The following is a 20,650-nucleotide window of genomic DNA, read 5'->3' on the forward strand; positions in this document are numbered from 1 at the left end:
TCTAAGAAAAAAAAAAAAAAGAAATGAAAAGAAAAGAAAAGCATGTGTGATGCAGGAGACGGGTTCTGATGACACCAACTCTTGGCATACCAGGAGGGTCTCCAGTGAGGCAGAGTGAGTTCACTGAGCTTGGGCAGAGACCCCGCCTCGCCAGCTGGGTCAGGTCATTTCCCCTGGCCCTCGTCACCTCCCCTCCACAAGGGGATATGCAGTTCTGCTTCCCTTCACATGCCCTGTGAGGATGAAATGGAACCAAGTATGCATCTGAGACATGTGGGGCCTGAGCAGGGATGGGGTAAGGGTGGCAATGCCTGCAGCAGGGGTGAGGAGGGCAGCAATGCTGGTGATGAGGTAGGGCACTCCAGCCTGCCACCAGCCTGCCGAGAGGCAGGAGTAAATAAATCCACTTGGGACTGCGGAAGTAGTCCTCTCCCACAGCCAGCAGGTCGGGATCTGGCTCCGGGTTCAAAGTCTGTGGATCAGAAAGGCCTTCCAGCCTCTCAACCTCCCTGGGCTGAAACTCCAAGGCAATGGGAGAGAGGATAAACAGACAGACAGACGCTAACTCTTGAGCTGCCTAACTGGATGCCTCAGGTGCCAGAGGAGGGCCTGTCACACGGGTTGGGGCTCAAGGGGAGCAGCAGGTGCCAGTGGGGACCAAGAAAGGTGGGACTAGTGACAGCCACACTCCTAGCATGGTGCCCTTGACCCAGCGGCCTCCACCTACACAATGCAGCAGAGGAGGCCACTGCTCCAGCTCTGATTCTGCTCATCAAAGGGGTATTTTTATTTCCCCCTGAGTCAGGGTTTCCAGCTATGAGCCCAGTTACCTTTCTAGGACTTGTGTGGACTGCTAGGGCAGATGTATGTCTCACTGGCTTCCCTCCTGGGAGACTCTCCAAAGGGTGGCGCTGGAGGAGCCTAAGGGACTACCTGGGACCAGCCAAGCCTTTGCTGAGGAGGGAAGGGACTTGCCTGAGGACACGTGGTGAGCCCTTGGAGCTTGAGAGTGACTTCCCCCAACAGTAAGCAAGGGCTTAAAACAAAAGCAATTAATTCCTTTCCTAGCCAGAGAGAGGCCACGCAGGTTTACGACACTTTCCCTGAAACAACCCACCAGGATCGCTCAGCAGCATCACTAGGTCAAAGGCCGTGTACCCGTTTTTTGCACGAAGAGTGACATCAGCCCCTTGGTTTAGCAGATATTTGACAATTTCCTTATTCCTGGGGAGGAAAGAAAAAGCTGGAGTTAGATGCACTGAAGGCAAAAGCCTGGCTTTGCTCCTGGGCAAGAAGCTGATGATATTAACTGCTGGCCCATCTTCAAGCCTGAAAGGAGGCTCTGAAAAGCTGCAAACAGTCTCATACTCCTTGTCCCCATCCCCTATGGGCAGATCGGCCTTGAACGTGATGCAATCCAAAGCCTAGGTATTCCTTCCACAAACAAAAGGAAAACCACAGGGTCACCATTACCACACGCAGGTCCCTACTCCTTCTGCCCCCAATCCTTCCCCCCGCCCCTCCGTGGAAGCCTCACATAGGCCAAGGTGTCTAATGCAGAAGTCTGAGGCTCACCAAACTGAAAGACAAACCCTTTCGAGATGACATAGGAAAGTGCTGTGATAACCTGAAAGAGGGCAAGGAAAGGGCTGGTAATCTGGATTCAGACCACCTAGTCACTGTAAGACTGTCTGTAGCTCCCAGCCCCTGGGTCAGTCTACCTGGAAAAGGCAGCCTCCAGGAGGACAGGATGAGAAGGGATTCAGAAGCACCAGCCAATGGTGGACCTCTTCCAAAGGAGAGGGTTAAGACAAGTCTCACCACCGGTCGCCGAGGAGCCAATGGTATGAATGGCCAATGTGCATTTCCAAAAGGACACAGACTTAAGGACATCAGTGTGAACACTCCAAACAGACCCATTACTGTGTTCAACTGAAATCAACCTACAGAAACTTCTCTTCCTGCATAAAATGTTCCTGCTGCATGGGGTCTTTATAGTCACTGGTAAATGGGGTGATGAGGTAACAGGAATCAGGACACAGCAGAGGAGGAATGCAGGATAGAATGAGCCTGCGTGGCTTTGATTTTTTGTGTGTGCCTCAAGGTCTTTACAGCCCTAGAGTTTGTCTGCAGTGTCTCAGGACCAAAAAGCCCCCATCAAGAACCCTATCTCGGCTCAGGGCATCCGCAGCCTCCCTCTGAGGGCGTGGAGCTGGCACTGACCCATGGTAGGTGGCCTGCATGAGGGCCGTCCAGCCGTGCACGCTGTCCTGCTTGTCGACGTCAGCATGCCTCTCCACCAGCAGCTGCACCAGAGGCAGCTGCCCCATGACAGCTGCCAGCATCAATGGGGTTGCCCCATCCCCGTTGACCAGGTTCACATAGTTGGGGTCTTCATCTGCAATCTCTTTGACCAGCTGGAAGTTTCCTGCAAACAGAAGCAGGAGACCTGGTGATCTGTGGGCCTGGATTTACTTATCCAGCAGGTTTATGTAACAAACAGGTGCTCAGCCTGCCTCTGTGCTGGGCATCACAAGGGCTACAAAAGTGAAGAAGAGGTAGTCCCAATGCGCACATCTCTCAATCTATGAGGGTTGGAGGCAAGCACCCAGATAGTTTTACTAAAAGAGAACAGTGTTATTGATATCCTAAGAGAACAGATGAAGGAAACATGAAAGGCAACGTACATGCAGAGAGCTCAGAGCTCCCTGGGGGGTGAGATCAAGGAGGGCTTCCCAGAGGTAGGGTCTAAATCAGGAGAGGAGATTTTAGGCTTCATCACAAAGATAGTGGAGTGGGTAGGTATGCAGTGAGGCATTTCATAGGTAGGGAAAAGCCAGAACATAGCCACAGGGTTTGGCTGGGGATGGGAGTGGCAGGGAGGGTAGTCTGGAACTTGTGTATAAAGCACCATAATAACTACCAGTCTCCAGGGGCTGAACCTCCCTGTGTGAAACTACCGAGTCAGGAAATAACAAAACACTTGTTTCTTTCTCAAACACCCTGGGTGGCCTTGAAAAGCACTACAAATACTAGGTTGGGAGGATGTGTCCCTATATTCATAAATCTCCAAAAATATTTTCTAAAGCGCTTACCCATTTTCAATGCGTGGAAAATATCAGGCCGCCTTTTCTCCTCATCTAGGTAAAGAAAGATTTTAAAAGTGAACCAAAAAAGGTTTCATAGAACAGAAAAAGTCACATGCATGTAACAATACAGCCTAGTTTTAAAAGAGATCTACGTTCCAAAAGCAATCTGATCAGAGACCCATGTAACAGACGAATCCGGTGGCCGTTGCTGGAAGAGTCATTATCAGAGAGTGCCTGCAAATGCTCCAGAGGTAGATCTTGGGAAGTCATCTGGCCAAAAAAACATAAATAAGTAGAACATTTCCTCATCCCACACCCAAAGCAATCATTTTGGGGCATTCCAAACTTTGGGATGTCCCCTCTTAGATGTAATGGAAAAGTATAGTCTTGGAAAACATTTGGATTCCTATGAAAATTTTTTTAAAAAGCAATTCTTTTCTAGTAAAAACTAAATGTACAACCATGAAATAATTCCAGAGAGGGCCCTTGAGACACTGAACAGCTGAGCCAGTGGGAGGTCGTGGATGTGGCCACCAGAAAAGCCAATGTTAATTTTTGTTTTTCCCAAAGAAGAAGCAATCTGAATGACGGCAAGTTACCCCTGCCCCAGACTTGCAGACATGGCCCCCTGCAGACCACTGCCCACCTGATGTTTTCATGCTGGTCCCTTCAGCCCAGCTGGTACGGGAGCCATGTCTACCCCCAAACCTTGCCTTGCTGCACCCACCCCGTGCTCGCCCCTCCCTCATCTGCTCATCTGTTACCTTCCTCCAAGCTTGGGCTAGTAGGTACTGTGCTACTGTCAGAAAGCAGACATCCTCAGGACCCATCATCCCCTCGCAGGTGGCCAAATGCAAGACTTCCTGCAATCTTTGACTAACTCTAGAGATGGAGTGGCTGGGAGAGGAACTGTAACTCTGGGCTAAATCTCTGATCCAGGTCAGCCCCCTCAGGCAGCTGGGAAGAAGCTGCAGCCCAATGCAGGGATCACCAAGTCTGGAGTGAGCATATCAGAATTTGAGTGTGTGTTTGTTTCCAGAATGATCAGTCTCCTCATCAGCAGCATGCTGATGATGAGGATAACACGTTAATATGGGGACCATGTGGTGGTTGCAGGGATCAATAATACATATGGGAAATGCTTCAGAAAGCCTTAGGCCTGGGATCCCTGGGTGGCGCAGTGGTTTAGCGCCTGCCTTTGGCCCAGGGCACGATCCTGGAGACCCGGGATCAAATCCCACGTCGGGCTCCCGGTGCATGGAGCCTGCTTCTCCCTCTGCCTGTGTCTCTGCCTCTCTCTCTCTCTCTCTCTGTGACTATCATAAATAAATAAAAATAAAAAAATTTAAATATTAAAAAAAAAGAAAGCCTTAGGCCTCACCCAAACAGCAATTTTTGTTCTCTTTACTAGAACTAGCATCAACCCCAGAAATGACATTAACCCCAGAGTTCTTTTTTTTTTAATTTTTTTTTCTTTATTTATTTATGATAGTCACACAGAGAGAGAGAGAGAGAGAGAGGCAGAGACACAGGCAGAGGGAGAAGCAGGCTCCAAGCACCGGGAGCCCAACGTGGGATTCGATCCCGGGTCTCCAGGAGGGATCCCCTAACTCCAGAGTTCTTACAGAGAAGTACAGACAGGCCATGGAACCAAATGTCTAATTCTCCTTGTGTAATACTATTAAGAAAGATTCTGCATCTTTGTTTTAAATATGTCACATTCCTTTAGGTGTCTCAGAGTCTAATTTGCTGTGGGCGGGGCCCTCTCATGCCAGGACCCTTGGTTGAAAAACTGTGTCACTTGGCCTTCTTGTTAGTTGCTAAGCAACCATCTGATACAAAAGAATCACTGACCCTCTAGCCTGACCCCAGGAGGCTGGGGCAGCTGTGCCATTGACGTCACGTGACCCTGGACTTGTCCCTCCCTCGTTCCGGATGCCAGGGTTGGCATCGATAGCAGAGCAGTTCTGCGGACCCTGCCCAGCCCAAGGAACAACCATAGTGGGGGTAGGGGGACACCCTGTCCTGCAGCTAACATGAGGGAGAGAACTGAGGTGTCTTCCAGGCAAATTTCCTGGCATCTCACAAAAACAGCTACGGGCTAATGATTATGTATTTAATAACCTATCTGTAATAACACAGCCTTTGCCCTTGCTGCTGGCCTACCCAGAGGCTCTTCCCTGAGAGCCTATTTGGAGTGCTCACTCAGCTCCTGCAAGTCAGCTGCAATCTCCTGTGCTCCAGGCCACCCACCACACCACAGCCTGCACCGTCCCAACCCCCATCCCACACCTCAACCTTGCCCGTTCCCCCCACCATGGTACGCCCACCAAACGTACTATGTAACTTATCACATTTAATATGCTTACTTCCTATATCTTCCCTGTCTCCCCTATAAGGCCACGGTCTTCACAGGCAGAGGGCACACTGTTCTAGAGCAGAGGTCCACAAACTATAGTCTTGGTCAAATCGGCTCCTCAGCTTGTTTTGGTAATTATAGTTTTATTGGAACACAGCCATACCCACTCGTTGACATATAATGTATGGCTGCTTTCACTCTTGTGGAACTGAGTGGTTCTGACAGAGGCTGGCCCTCAAAGTCTAAAATATTTACTATCTGGTCCTTTATAGAAAAAGTCTGCTGATTCTTGTTCTAGAGTCTAGACTCTAGAACTTCCTGCATCAGAATCATCTGGTTAGAAAGAAGGGACCGTGGGGCACCTGTGTGGCTGTCAGTTAAGCAGCTGCCTTCGGCTCAAGTCATGATTTCAGGGTCCTGCTTTGAGCCCCGCATCAGGCTCCCTGCTCAGCAGGGAGTCTGCTTCTCTGTCTCCCTCTGCCCCTCCCGCTGCTCAAGTGCACATGTTCTGTCTCAAATAAATAAAATCTTAAAAAAAAAAAAAAGGAAGGGCCTTGCTGTGGGGGTTCTAGACTCTTCCCACAGATACCAAACTGCTCTTTGGAGGCCCAGGAATCTGCAAGCAATGGGCACTCCCAACTGCATAGCACATCTTAAGATCCACTGATTCTGATTTGTACCTGCCCTCTGGTTGGGCAATCCTCAGCTTTTGTCATTTAAACACAATTTAAGAGACTCTATGAAGCCACGGGGTAGGGAAGGGTTGGTAGTAGCACAGCCTGACCTGTCTTGGGCCTGACAGTGGTCAGCGGGTCCAGGTAGTCTGCAAGGTCCCTGTGCTTGCGGTCAAGTGCAACCTCGAAGGCGGTCTTCTCCAGCACGCTGAGGTGGTCAGGGTTGGCCCCTTTCTCCACCAGCTGCTGGGCCATGCTGAGCCTCCCAATGAGAGCCGACAGCATCAGTGGGCTCCAGCCCACGGTTCGGGCTGCGTGGTTGGGGTCTGCGCCCCACTCCATCAGTAGACGCACCACGGCCTCATGTCCGTGCTGGATGGCGGCCATCAGGGCTGTGATGTCCAACAGCTCGTCCCTGCTGTCCCCTGCCCCTGGCTGCTCGCCTGAGGGGTTGGGATGGTCCACAAAGGCACCAGCTTCCAGGAGTAGCTTCACCACACCCAGGTGGCCACCCCGAGAGGCCACGGTGAGCACACTGGCTCCGAGCCGGTTCTGGGCATTGACGTCAGCTCCGTGATCCAAAAGGAGGTGTGCCACACTCACGTGCCCAAATCTGCCAGGAATATGGAGAATTAGTGACACAAACATGTAACACTGACAGGGAGACAGCTTATGTAATTCTCATTTGTCATTCATCATTAAAGTCATAATAGCCACTCATAGTAAGAGGTCTTCTGGTGCCAGGTGCTGTGCTGGCCCTGCCTATCCACCATCACAAAGGTGAACAGCTGCTCTGTCTGGGTTCAAATCCAGCTCTGCCAATCACTAGCTGTACCACCTTGAGAAAGACCTTCAGCTTCTACGTGCCTTCACTGCCTCACCTGAAAAATAGTGTTAGAACTGTATCTACTTCAATGGCTGTTGAGGATTAAATGAGTTACTAGGTAAAAATACATAATACGATAAGCACTCAACACGGTGCTTGGCCAGAGGAGCGCTGCCTAAGCATCAGATGTTAAAATACTAATTTTACCTTTTATATTTACACCAAGTACCAAAGTCACGCAGCTGGCCAGAGGCCGTGTCAGTGTCAGCACCCAGGGCTGTCTGAAACCTTAGGCCCTCACCCTTTCCACTATATCGTACTGCTTTCCACATCTCAGAGAGTTCATTTTATTCTGCTTTGTGGCCTTGGCATCTACTTCTCTGCCTGTGCTGATTCCCGTGGGCAAGGCTCATGTCTGACTCCTGTCTACCCATCCTCAAACGCACAAGGAAGGTGCTTCAAGAGGAGCCAGTGCACCCCACGCCAAGAGGTGTAGCCCCCCTGGGTCAGCAGAGCCGGGCTCAGGCACCTCTCACCGGAGGCCTGCTGCCACCTGCTGGCAGGAATGCCCGCTGCCAGGGGCAGGAACTGGGCCTGGGCGGGGCTTTCCTCCAGGAAACTGGAGCTGCCAGGGAGCCAGCTGGGCGACCACCAACTCCAATACAGGAAAACAGATGCCTCTTCCCAGCAAAGATCAAACCTTCTTTTGCCGCCAGAGGGCAGAAAAGATCTGTTTTGCAGGGTTTGGGCTGGCACACTTGGCTCAGCGCGGCCAGCGTCAGAGCTGGAAGGAGCCTTAGGACTAACCGGGAAAGAATGACGAGAGGGGCCGGCGGCACCAGACCATAAGGCCTGCAGAACATCTGCATCTGCGAGGCCGCATTCTGAATCTCTGGTTGCATTCCCCTCCTTTCCGGAAGTGAGTTTGGTACCTCCTGTAAGCCCAGGGCCTCCCTTCTCCCCGTGGAGGCAGAGCCAATGCCAAACTCTGACCTGAACTTGTAAATACCTTTGGGGACATGAACCTTAACGGCACCAGGTCACCTCAGCCTCTGGAGGGAGACAGCTGGGTGAACTGGCTCCTCCAGCTGTAGGGGGATGGGCCTGTCCCTCCTCTTCTCCAAGAGCAGAGAAGGAGCAAAAGGACAGAAATGCAAATGCAGAAAGCTGCAACCCCAATCTGTCTCCCTGCCTCCAGTCTCGGTCCTTCCTGCCCATCCCCTGTGGTGGGGATGCCCAAACCTAAAAGAATACTCGCCAAACCCAAACCTGACGGCCACTCTCCAGCTTCCCACTGCTCGAAGAGGCCTGTCCACTGGGACTTGGTCAACTTCATTTCTGCCCAACCCCCATGTCATCCCCTCCTCACTGGCCTATATGTACCTACCAATTCTACTCCTCCCACACCTCTGCCATCCTGCCTCCCTGCCCGGAGTACCCTCCTGTCCAGATCTCAGTAGGCCCTTCATCCTGCTTTAGGATTCAGCTCAGAGCTCACCTCCTCTGAGCAGCTTCCAGAGTTCAGGTGCCCTTCATCCGGGCACCCACCATTCCCAGTCCTCACCTCTACCACTGTGTCTTCCTGTTAGACTGTACGCTCTCCGAGGACAGGACTGGTGGCTGACCTACAGTGGGGCTCAGTAGGTTCTGTCAAATGAATAACTAGCATCACCAAGCAGAGGATGGTCTGGATGAAGGCCAGGGAAATGACTACAGAACTCATGTATCCTGCACCGAAGTAGAGAATTTTTAAAAATCCCACTATTTAGTTATCAAGCTTAAAATAAAATCTAGTATAATTCCTTACAGCAGATTAAAAAGTACTGTCACATTTTTATCTCATTTGATCTTAATAAACCCTAAAATAAACTAATAATGCCTTTTTCACAGATGAGGAAACTGAAGATTTGAGTGGAAAGCAGAGTGTCTCCTTTTGAAAGTGATGGAGTCAAAACTTGGAACCTAGACCCGAAAATCTGAAACCCCAGCTCTTCTGATATAAAAAGTGTTCAGACAGAAAGGAAAGAAGTGAACTGAACAGAAGTGCTGACATTTGGATGGACATTTCTGAACTCACAGGTAGCCCGGGAGGTCATTCAATTACGATGGAAACTTAAAAGAATTCAAGGAAGGCTGAGATAGTTTTGTGGATGCTAAGCTTCTAATAGGTAATTACTGAGGATAGGGAAGCGTGGGAATTTCTGAACAGCTGCTGTGATTACCAATTAATTTTGGCAATTAACACTTGTGTTTAAAGACCGGGCAAAAACGCCTACCACCCAAAGCACTGGGCACAGAGGCCACACTCACTATCAGGTAGAGAAATGGAGAGAGCAGGAGAACAAAAGAGGCCAAGGGTGAAGTTGGGGCCAAAGCAAACACCATGCAACCTGTCCCTTTAGCATTTGGCCAATTTGGAGAGTAGCTTCCCTGTGGCCGACACTAAGGGGAAACAGTCGGTTACAAGATTGGTGGCCGAGAGCACAGGCTGAGAGCACAGGCTCTGGGGTCACCCACCTCAGTGTGAATGTGACTCTGCCACAGTATGAGTTGTGTGGCCTTGGGCAAGTTAACTCTCTGAGCCTCAATTCCTCATCTGTAAAATGGGGATGACGACAGTACCTACACGTCCTGAGGTTTCTGCAGATTGAATGAGTTACCTCACTTAAAGCACTTAGCACCGTGCTGGACACAAAAAGTGCTCAATAAAGCTTATCATGTCCAGAAGAGGAAAAAACATGAATGTAACCATTCCTGCTACTAAAACATCCACCAGAGACCAAACTGAGGAGTGGGTGGGGCCTGAAAAGATGGCCAACAGGGGTGAGTGACTTTACTGTACACCGGAGTTCCTTCCCACCAGGGCTTCAAGTCCTGTTCGCCCTGCTTCCTGAATACATCTCGAACACCTCACTGCTCTCCCACGGCTGTCTCTGCTCGGGTCCAGGCTACCATCACTTCTCCCTAGACTGCTGCTAACCAGGCTCTCCGACTCTAGCCCATCCCTCCAATCCGTCCTCACACTGCAGTGAAAGTGATCTTTCTTTCCAAAACATAAATCTGATTGTGTCGCTCACTCTGCCTAGAACCATCTATTACTCCCCAATGCCCTTAGGATAGCACATCCTTCTCAGCCCAGCCACATGGCATCTGCCTTCCTCTCCAGGGGAGGCTCATCTCCCACTACTTCTAGCCCTCTCCTAGTACTGATCACGGTTCTAGCAGTCCTACCAATGCCTTACGTTCACTTTTGCTTCCAAACCTTTGCATGGGCCTCCTATCACCCCATTCCCACCTCCCACTTCTTCTGTCCTGGTTAATTCCTATAGAGTCTCAACCTGAATAAATGCATCCTCCTTACCAAAAACCTTCCTCCACTTCCCCAAACTGGGTCTGCCCTGTCCAGAGCTCCCCGCACTTTCCCCACTCATTGAGCCCTATCTCTTTGGCCTGCCCACGCGTGCGCGAGCTGCTGTCGGTGGGACTCCCCGGATCCAGCAGGGTCCCCCTCTCTTAGGCTAGGGAGAGGAGTAGGTAGGTTCTTAGGAAACCTAGGTTGCAAGAAGGCATGAATGAACACCCCTAAGATCATGTGTCTCTAAGATTCTATTCGACGAGGTCTTCAGATTGTTTCTCGAAAGGCCCACTGTTCGTAGGATTCTGATTTTAGGGCAGCCCGGGTGGCTCAGCTGCTTAGCACCGCCTTCAGCCCAGGGCCTGATCCTGGAGACCTGGGATCGAGTCCCACGTTGGGCTCCTGCATGGAGCCTGCTTCTCCCTCTGCCTGTCTCTCTCTCTCTATCTCTTTCTCTCTCTCTGTCTCATGAATAAATAAAATCTTTAAAAAAAAAAAAGATTCTGGTTTTATCATTAAAAAGCGCTTCCACTTCTTCTAGGATCCCGAGCTGCTCCAAGTTCACCAGTCCAGCTCTCTCGAACGAGTCCCTGACTCTTTAGCTCCCGGGGCGTCTGCGGGAGGGGCTCCGGGCGGGGCGGCCACCTGAGCCCGCTCGCCCCGGGGTCGGCCCGACGCCAGCCCTGGGGGCCCGACCCGAGCTCACCTGGCTGCCTGCATGAGCGCGCTCCAGCCGTAGTGGTTGCGGCTGTTGACCGAGGCGCCGCGGCGCAGCAAGAAGCGCACGAGCGGCTCGTGGCCCCCGGCCGCGGCGAACTGCAGCGCCGTGTTGCCCGCCTCGTCCGAGCAGTCCACGGGCACCGGCGCCCCGGCCGCCGCCGCCGCCCCGGGCCCGGCCGCCTCGGCCCCCGCGGGCTCCGCGCCCGCCTCGGGCTCCGCGCTGCGCTCCGCCGGCTCCGCCGCCCCCGGCTCCAGCAGCCGCCGCGCCGTCTCCGTGTCGCCCTGGTCGCAGGCGCGCAGCAGCAGCTGGAAGGCCGGGGGCAGCCCGCCCTCGCCCATCGCGGCCCGCGGCCCGCGCCCGTCCGCCCGGCCCGCCGCGCCGGCTCCGCCCCCGGATACCGCGCGCCAGCGCCCCCTTCCGCCCGCCGCCCGCGCGCCTACTGCGTGCCGGGAGCGCGGGGAGGTGGGGGGAGCCGGGGCCGCGCGTCTACTGTGTGCCGGGAGCGCGGGGAGGTGGGGGGGGGGGAGCCGGGGCCGCGCGCCTACTGTGTGCCGGGAGCGCGGGGAGGTGGGGGGAGCCGGGGCCGCGCGTCTACTGTGTGCCGGGAGCGCGGGGAGGTGGGGGGAGCCGGGGCCGCGCGTCTACTGTGTGCCGGGAGCGCGGGGAGGTGGGGGGGGGGGAGCCGGGGCCGCGCGCCTACTGCGTGCCGGGAGCGCGGGGAGGTTGGGGGGGGGGGAGCCGGGGCCGCGCGTCTACTGTGTGCCGGGAGCGCGGGGCGGGGGGGGGGGGGGGGGGTGGAGCCGGGGCCGCGCGTCTACTGTGTGCCGGGAGCGCGGGGAGGTGGGGGGAGCCGGGGCCGCGCGTCTACTGTGTGCCTGGAGCGCGGGGAGGTGGGGGGGGGGGGGAGCCGGGACCGCGCGTCTACTGTGTGCCGGGAGCGCGGGGAGGTGGGGGGAGCCGGGGCCGCGCGTCTACTGTGTGCCGGGAGCGCGGGGAGGTGGGGGGGGGGGGAGCCGGGACCGCGCGTCTACTGTGTGCCGGGAGCGCGGGGAGGTGGGGGGAGCCGGGGCCGCGCGTCTACTGTGTGCCGGGAGCGCGGGGAGGTGGGGGGGGGGGGGGAGCCGGGACCGCGCGTCTACTGTGTGCCTGGAGCGCGGGGCGGGGGGGGGGGAGCCGGGGCCGCGCGTCTACTGTGTGCCGGGAGCGCGGGGAGGTGGGGGGGGGGAGCCGGGGCCGCGCGTCTACTGTGTGCCGGGAGCGCGGGGAGGTGGGGCGGGGGGGGGGGGAGCCGGGGCCGCGCGTCTACTGTGTGCCGGGAGCGCGGGGGGCGGGGGGGTGGGAGCCGGGGCCGCGCGTCTACTGTGTGCCGGGCGCGCGGGGGGGGTGGGGGGGGCCGCGGTCCTACTGCGTGCTGGGCGCGCGGGGGTGGGGGGCTGGCCCGCGCCCCTACTGTGTGCCTACTGTGTGCCGGGCACGCGCGGGGGCCAGGGCCGCGCCCCTACTGTGTGCCGGGCGCGCGTGGGAGCCGCGCCCCTACTGTGTGCCGGGCGCGCGCCAGGGCCGGGGCCACGCGTCCTCGCCGCGCGGGGAGGGACCGCGAGTTCCGGCGGCGGGTGCGCCTCTGCGGGTGCGGCCCTGCCCGGCTGCTCCGGGGACTTCTGCCGGGCGCGGAGGTCGGAGGTCGGGGCGGCTGCTGCAGCCCGCTCGCGCTGGGAGCTCAGAGCCCCCGGGTCTGGGTCCGCCGGCGCCTGCGCTTCGCTGCGGCTTCCCAAATAGTGGTTGGCTGAAGTGAGGCTCGGGTGGTCCACCCTGTACCCCACACTCCCCGCCCCCCGCCCCGGGACGTCCTGCGGGGCCTTCACCTGAGGATTGAGGCTACAAGCGCCTCCTGTGCCTCTCGCTTTTAACCACTGATTCTTGAATCAGCTCCCTCTGGGACGTTGCCACAAATGCAGATTTCCTGACCCTACCCCACACCTACGGGATCAGAAATTATATTGGGGGAGAGGGGGCGGCACCTGTATTTTAACAAGCCTCCCCTCAACCCCCCCTCCCCCGTGATTCTGATACCTACTGAAGTTTGAGACCTGTGTTTGATCCTCGCAGCATACTGTCAGCCACCAACCAGGGCTCAGGTGACCACCCCCAATTTACAGAGGAGACACCTGAGCTTAAGGGAGACTGAGGCACATGACACCCTCCAGGAGCGCTGTGACTGGGACCCTGGTCTTCCGACATCCAATCCAATGCTCTGGGCTCGACAAAAATTGGAGTGCCAACTATGCACACTGTTCTAGGTGCTGGAGAAGCTGGAGATGACGGTAGAAAAAGACAAACTGTAAATACACAAACAAGTAACTTGAGTGCTATTGAAACAATAAATTAGAGCGTAAGTCCAAGTAAATCGGATAGAGGATGGGATGTTATAATAGGGTGGGTAGAGGTGTCGCTGAGAATGTGACACTTGTAGAGAGATCCAAGGAAATTGAAAAATGGAGCCATGGTGACATTTGGGGGAGAGTGCAATCCAGGCAGGGGGAACAATAACTTCTAACAAGAGCGCCCTGTTTGCAAACGCCTACACCGCCTGCTCATTGTGATAACATTAACATTCTGATATGGGGTAACCCGTTTCCAGAGACTCTGAGCTGTGGTCTGAAAGCCTAGCAGAAGGCCAGATGTGCAGGGTACATAATGTGTAAATGACTAAGTCCTGTACACATAGAATTATAACACAGATCAACACTTGATGAGGGCCAGAAAAAGGGTCATGGCATTGGCCCATCAGAGAAGGTGGTAATACCCTTAGGATCTGGGTGGGCCAGCAGGACTGGAAGAAAAAGTCTTCTAAGCAAAAGTTTAAAGATGAGAAGTCTCGAAAGTACACAGGGCTCACATTGCTGAGGGCTTCAGTGCCAGGATGACTGTGGGATTTATTCTGAGAGTAATGAGGAGCCGTGGAAAGTGAGCAGGGAGGGACAGGGCTAGAGCTAATCACGTAGGCCAAGTGTCTGAGGTGGTACACGCTCGCTCACTCGCTTCCAGATTTGGCTCCATCCACAGCAGAGGTGAGGATGATTTCCTTTCGAAGGTCGAATGAATACATTTGTTTCTGTGATAATCCTGAATAACCTCATCCTTTTATTCTATTTATTCAGGTATCTTTTTACTAACTAGTTATTTCATTATAAAGTTATATGTGTGGTAAAATGTAAATTCCAACGGTACAGAGGGCATAAGACAAAAGTAAAAAGCCCCTTTCCAACTCTTCCCACTTTCCTAGTGCTCCTCCCCATAGGTAATATTCACATTTGTCTCATCTTTCCAAGGATATTTCACACGTATACAAACATGTATACGTACATATAGGCATCGATCAACCGTCTTGATGGCAAGCTGTAGAAATTAACCCTCTGGATAATTTTTTTTTAATTTTTTTTTTATTTATTCATGATAGGCACACAGTGAGAGAGAGAGAGGCAGAGACACAGGCAGAGGGAGAAGCAGGCTCCACGCACCGGGAGCCCGACGCGGGACTCGATCCCGGATCTCCAGGATCGCGCCCTGGGCCAAAGGCAGGCGCCAAACCGCTGCGCCACCCAGGGATCCCCCCTCTGGATAATTTAAGTAGAAAGGGGATTTAATACCAGGTTCTTTTTGTAGCTCACAGATCCCATGAGGGCCAATCTTGGAAGCCCCACAACCAAGAACGATGCTTCACATCATGCCATGGCTGCTCCCTATACCAGGATGAAGTCTGCACAGGCCCTTTCTGGAATTACCAGCTCCAGAATTACAATCTCCAGCCTGAGATTAGAGCATGTCAATGGCTCAGCCTGGGTCCTGTGTTTTGCCTGATAAAATGGGAGGCTGAGAAAGTGCATTTCTGGCATTTTCAGCATGTATAGCCGGAGGTAGGCTCTAGTATAGGTGCCCTAGAAGGTAGGAGACTCTCCTGGATAGGAAGGGGTTTCAGATGCTGGGCGGCCAAAAAGAATAACAAAGTCTACCACCGAGACACCTGGGTGACTCAGCGGTTAGGCATCTGCCTTCTGCTCAGGGTGTGTTCCTGGGGTCCTGGGATGAGTCCCACATCGGGCTCCCAGCAGGGAGCCTGCTTCTCCCTCTGCCTGTGTCTCTGCCTCTCTCTCTATCTCTCATGAATGGAAGAATAAAATATTTTTTTAAAAATGTCTACTACAAATATTCCCTTAAGAGTGAATATCTGCTGTTACACCTGCCCTGCTTCTCCCACTCCGGAAGAAATGTCCTCTTTCTTTTAGGGAGCCTCCCTACCCACTCTGTAAGAATGATTCAGTGGTTAGCATATGCCCAAGCCTACCCTGATTGCTTCAGCCCAGGATTTTTTTTGCTAAAGCAGTTGGGAACAAGACCTCTCTGCTGAGGTTGTCAGCTGTCAGGATGTCCAGATGTTGTAAGCCATGCTGGTGTTTGCTCTGCCGCCACTTGAAGACAGTCTGCCTGGGAATGAAGCTACTGCACAGGAAAGCAGAAATAAGTGATGGAAAGAGATGGGAGTTGGAAAATCCTCACCACTCCCCCTGCCACTGTACCCTTCTTTTTGTTTGGTTCGTTTAGAGGCAGGGTTGTCACCCCCTGCAATCTCTGCCTTAACAAATGCATATTTTACTTTTTGAATGAATGAATTCATACTATGCAGACTATTCAGAATCTTGCTTTTTAAAAAAATTTAACAAATGGCTTGGGCAACTTTCCATAGGTAGGTGAATATGAATACAGATCTAATGTATCCTTTTTAGTGGTAGCATGTAACACCATTAAGAAGATGTACCATAATTTATTTAATCATTTTTAAATGATGCACAGTTACCTTGTGCTCTGCTTGTTATAAAAAATCTTGCGCTGACAGTGCTTACAGCAGTCAGGGTCCCAGCAGGAGACAGATGGTACACTTGGCTGAAGAAATGAGGAACATTTATTAAAGGACTAATTACAGAACTGCGGGCAGAGTTTACTAAGTGCCCCAAGAACTGGTGCAGTCGTCCAAAGCTGCTAACAGTAGGGAGCCATTGCCACCCCAGGCCTGAAGGAGGAAGGAAGGGAACAGTTACTGAAATTCTGTAAGAGAGAAAATGGAGAGATCTAGCTGATAGGAGTTAGGACCTGGGGTAGAGAGACGCAGCCAACCTACAATAACCTCGTAGGGAACAGTCCCCAGAGGAATAAAATCTTTGCCCTCACCCTCCTCCTGCCCTCTAGTGCTCCTCCTTGGCTGAACCCAACTGTTACCCAGAGAGAGGTTGAAGCCTGCTGCTATGATCCCCACAGTCATCAGATGAGAGAGATCCAGTGGTGCATATACTTATTCCAGTACCTTGCTGCTCAAAATGTGGTCTTTGGACCAGCAGCCTCCATACCACCTGAAAGCTTCTTAAAAACATGGCATCTTACATCCACCCCAGACCTTTTGAACCAGATGGTGTTGGCACATCAACCTGATCCCCAGATGATTCACATGCACATAGGTTTTGAAGCATGGATCCAGCACATCTTTGTACATAAATCTCTTATGCAAGTGTATCTGTAGTCTTATTATGTATGAACTCTCTTCCAGTATTTTTTCATTGATCCCTGTGTTGTTTTGGGTCCTCTGAGAACCAAATGCCAAGGTGGGTTTGTTTGTCTTTTACCTAAGAGAAATGCTTGGATAAAGGAGGAAGAAGGAGGAAAAGGAAAGGAGGGCCTTCAGACCTTAATGCAGATGCTACAACTGGGAGAGGGGAATGGGAGAGGCTGGGGTAGGATGGCTCCAGAGTGCTCTGCAGTTTTGGAAATGTCTTGGCCAAGCCAATGGGGAGTCCCCAGGTAAAGATGGCCTACTAGGGTGTCTTGCATCAGACAGTAGCAGTTGGGTTCTTGTACCACCCATGCTTAAGTCACTGGCTGAGAGAAACCAGGGGAAACATAGCCTCAGCAAGAAATTCATAAAGGATTGGAAGGCATAGCAGCTGGAGGCTCTATCAGCTGTGCTCCCCCCAGCAGGTTCTCTTGAAGGGTGATCTGAGGCGTGCACCTCCATCACCAACACAGTCCTCATCCAATCAACGCTTATTGAGTGCCTTCTGTGCACTAGGCATTGTGTGTGTGATGGCATATTAGGGATGATAGGGATGGCCCCTGGATCCCAGGGAATTCCACATGATTGCAGAGCGGATAGTTTATGAGCTTTCACTGTCAATTCAGAAGAAGGTGTCTCAATTTGGAGGTATCACTGACAGCTTCATGAGAGAGCTTGGCCACCAGTTGGGCAGAAAGACTGGGCAAGATCTGGGTAGTGGTAGGAAAAGTGAGGGAGCAGGGGTACTGAATTCCAGAGATCTGTGCAGTGGATTAGAGAGGAGGTAGGAAGGGCCAGGAAGTAAAATAATCTCTAGAGTATTTATTTACTTTTAAATGTCTAATTTGTTTTCCCTAATATGACAATAATGTTCGTTGAGAAGAATTCCAATGTTGTGCAAATATAGAATGTGAGCACCTTGAGATCAATGATACATAGGTGGTAAGTAATTAACAAATATTTGAAAAAAATGAATAAGTTGAATGAAAAGGAAAGTCCCACAGAATCTCATTCACCAGAAATAAATATAATAGTTAATAGTTTGGTGAATATTTCTTTAGAGATTTTTCCTTTATATATGTTAACATATTTTATTAACATAGGATCATACCATCTATACAGTTCTATAGCTTGCTTTTCTTGACACTGCATCTTAAACACATTTGTATGTTGAACACCTAGAATTAGTGTTATTCTTGTTAGGGATACTGTGGTATATTAGTGTATGAATGTGCAATACTTTATTTTATAATCTCGTATTAATGGGCATTTGGGTTATTAACAACTTCTTGTTTTTATACACAATACAGCAATAAGCTTCCTGTAAGCCCATCTCTTGAGCACTTGTGAATCTATTTCTGTTGATGTGACATGCAGAATCAAAAGGATATTAACATGGTCTCACTCATATGTGGAATATAAGAAATAGTGAAAGGGACCATAAGGAAAGGGGGGAAACTGAGTGGGGGAAAATTAAAGAGGAAGACAAAGCATGAGAGACTCCTAACTCTGGGAAACAAAGGGTTGCAGAAGGGGAGGTGGGTGGTGGGGATGGGGTAAGTGGGTGATGGGCACTAAGGAGGGCACTTGATGGGATGAGCACGGGGTGTTATGCTATATATTGGCAAATTGAATTTAAATAAAATTCTTGAAAAAGCAAAAAACAAAAGGATATGAACATTAACACTTCTTTTTTTAAAAAAATATTTTATTTATTTATTCATGACAGACACAGAGAGAGGCAGAGACACAGGAGAAGCAGGCTCCATGCAGGGAGCCCGACCGAATCTCCAGGATCACACCCTGGGCCAAGGGTGGCCCTAAACCGCTGGGCCACCAGAGCTGCCCGAACATTAACACTTCTAATAAATGTTGCCTAATTGCTTTCTAAAAGGTTATACCAGTTTGCATTCCTACCAACAGTGTTAGGAATATACAGCCTGTTTATTCACATCCTTGCCAACACTGGAATGAATAACCTTTTAAATCTTTGTCAATCTGATAAGTGAAAAAATATTTCAGAGTAAGTTTAATTTGCATTCATTTTAAATAGAGAAATTGAACACATGGTGATACGTTTCTAGACCATTTTCATTTCTTTATTGGGGGAACTGTCTATTTAAATCATTCAGCCATTTTTATTTCTGTTCTTTTTATTTCCCTGTTGCTTTGTTGGATAAATGCCATCTGCGAATATCTCTTTCTGATTTGTCTTTTGTCTCTTGAGTTTATATTATTTTGGGCCTTACAGAATACTAAGATTTTTATGTAGTCAACTTTATATATCTTTTCTACAATGGTCTCTGGGATTTTGCATCCAATACTTGTTGGATTTTTTTTATTATTTTATTTTAACATCTTTAGATCATTTGGAATTCGTTTTGGTGTAGGGTGTGAGGTTGGGATGTAAGTTTATTTTTTTCCAAATGGCTATCAAGTTGCCCTAATCATTGATTGAATCAGCCATCTTTGCTCCACCAATGTTTGAAACACCACATCTACCGTACATCAGGTTAAACTCTAAAAGGGATGTAATGACCCCTTTGAAGGGAGCTAATACAACAAATCACAAGTGCCTTCTAGAGAAGTCTGCTTGTTGGTTGAACAGCTGATGAAATGATATGGTGTAGCCAAAAAAACAAATAAGCTCTCCAAAAGAACAACAAACCCAAGGAAAGGAAAGGTACTCAATTTGGGAAGTGGAGCAAAAAGAATTAAGGTCCCAGCTGAATTGGCTGTCTGTGGGTGCCAGCTTGTCACTGTTGACCACCCCTAGTACTTTACCTGTACTAACAAGCTGTACTATTTCCAATTGCTCCCAGGTGGTTCCAGTGCTGCTGGTCTATGGACCACTCTTTGAATGGCAAAGTGCTGGACTCCTTCCGTTTGCCCTTCCAGAAATTCTTCCCACCCTGCTTTGAGCCTGGGGAGGCTGGCTGTGTGGACTACATCACTCAGTCCTCCCAAAATCCTACTTGAGAGGTGCTATTTTTATTACCACCATTTTACAGATGAGCAAACTGAGTCAAGAGAGGTTAAGTGACTTGCATAGGGTCACAGAGCAATGTGATGGGGCTGAGGTATGATGTCAGGCAAGGGAGCTGTGAAGTTGTGCGTCTACACATGAAGCTAAGTTGCCTTTTGATCTCATAGCAGTCTACCAGTAAATCCTGTGTGGTGGAAAATCCTGAATTCAGAATCAAGGGGCCTGGACTCAGATCATTGCTCTGCCACTGCCATGTCCTTCAGCCCTGGCTAAAATCATCTCCCCTCCCTGAGCCAAAACTTCCTTTTCTGTCTACCATGCAATGTTGTCAGGACAGTGAAATGAGATGGGACATGAAGAATAAGGTCTGGTGTTTTACGGCACACACAGATGCTCAGTAAATGACAGCTCTTACTATGAGCTGGGACTTGAACCCGTGTCGTGTCAGGCCCGTCACTTCCTTCTCTGCAGCCGAGCTTGTATTAGGAAGCATTCCAATTTGGTAAGGTGATCCAAGACATTATGAGTTGTAATCCTTGTCTGTTTTCTAATCTGACCGCAGATCTTAATTGTGTTGAGCGTCTGGACGGAGTCCAGAAGGCACAGCTCCAGGCCTTTCCTCTCACACCTGCCTTCTAGTACCAACTGGCAGACTCTGTCCCATGGGTGGAATCACCTCCTACCAGTTGGTGTCTGCAGCAGGTTGTCCTACGTGGGAGCTGCTTTGTAGGTTCACTCTAAGCCCATTCTCCTCCAGCTGGTGGGCAGGCCACTTTCCTCCAGGGCAGCTATGAATCTACAAGGGCAGCAGGTGAGATCATACCTGTACCTGAGACACCAGATTATTGGAGGGCCCTTTCCCTACTCTGTGTCTCAGGCTCCCCATCCATAAAATGAAAGCATTGGACCAGATTTATGCCTCTTAACTTTTTTTGGCTGTGGTCGTCTTGAGAATAGAGAATATTTGATAAAAAAAAGCTTTGGAAGTAGCTTCCCAGGATGTAAAAAATTAAAAAACAAAAAAACAGCTTATTCATTGCC

At 51.1% G+C, this 20,650-nt stretch overlaps 1 protein-coding gene across 6 annotated transcripts in view; it reads right to left on the reverse strand.

Moving 5' to 3' along the window:
* ANKS6 (ankyrin repeat and sterile alpha motif domain containing 6) overlaps positions 1-11,411 on the reverse strand; it is a 48,080-nt gene extending 36,669 nt beyond the window's left edge. For all 6 annotated transcript variants that reach the window (XR_007414092.1, XR_007414091.1, XM_025432149.3 and 3 more), the window contains exons 1-5: positions 11,010-11,411; positions 6,233-6,735; positions 3,096-3,140; positions 2,224-2,428; positions 1,118-1,224 (exon numbers count right to left, since the gene is read on the reverse strand). Coding sequence is in view for 4 of the 6 variants with exons in the window: in XM_025432149.3 (XP_025287934.1) it covers positions 1,118-1,224; positions 2,224-2,428; positions 3,096-3,140; positions 6,233-6,735; positions 11,010-11,362 (1,213 nt within the window). In the remaining 2 variants the exon portion in view is untranslated. The remainder of the gene's footprint in view (positions 1-1,117; positions 1,225-2,223; positions 2,429-3,095; positions 3,141-6,232; positions 6,736-11,009) is intronic.
* Positions 11,412-20,650: the final 9,239 nt, after the last annotated feature.

The sequence above is a fragment of the Canis lupus genome, chromosome 11, assembly GCF_003254725.2.
Source record: "Canis lupus dingo isolate Sandy chromosome 11, ASM325472v2, whole genome shotgun sequence".
In the NCBI taxonomy this organism is placed as follows: Eukaryota; Metazoa; Chordata; class Mammalia; order Carnivora; family Canidae; genus Canis; species Canis lupus.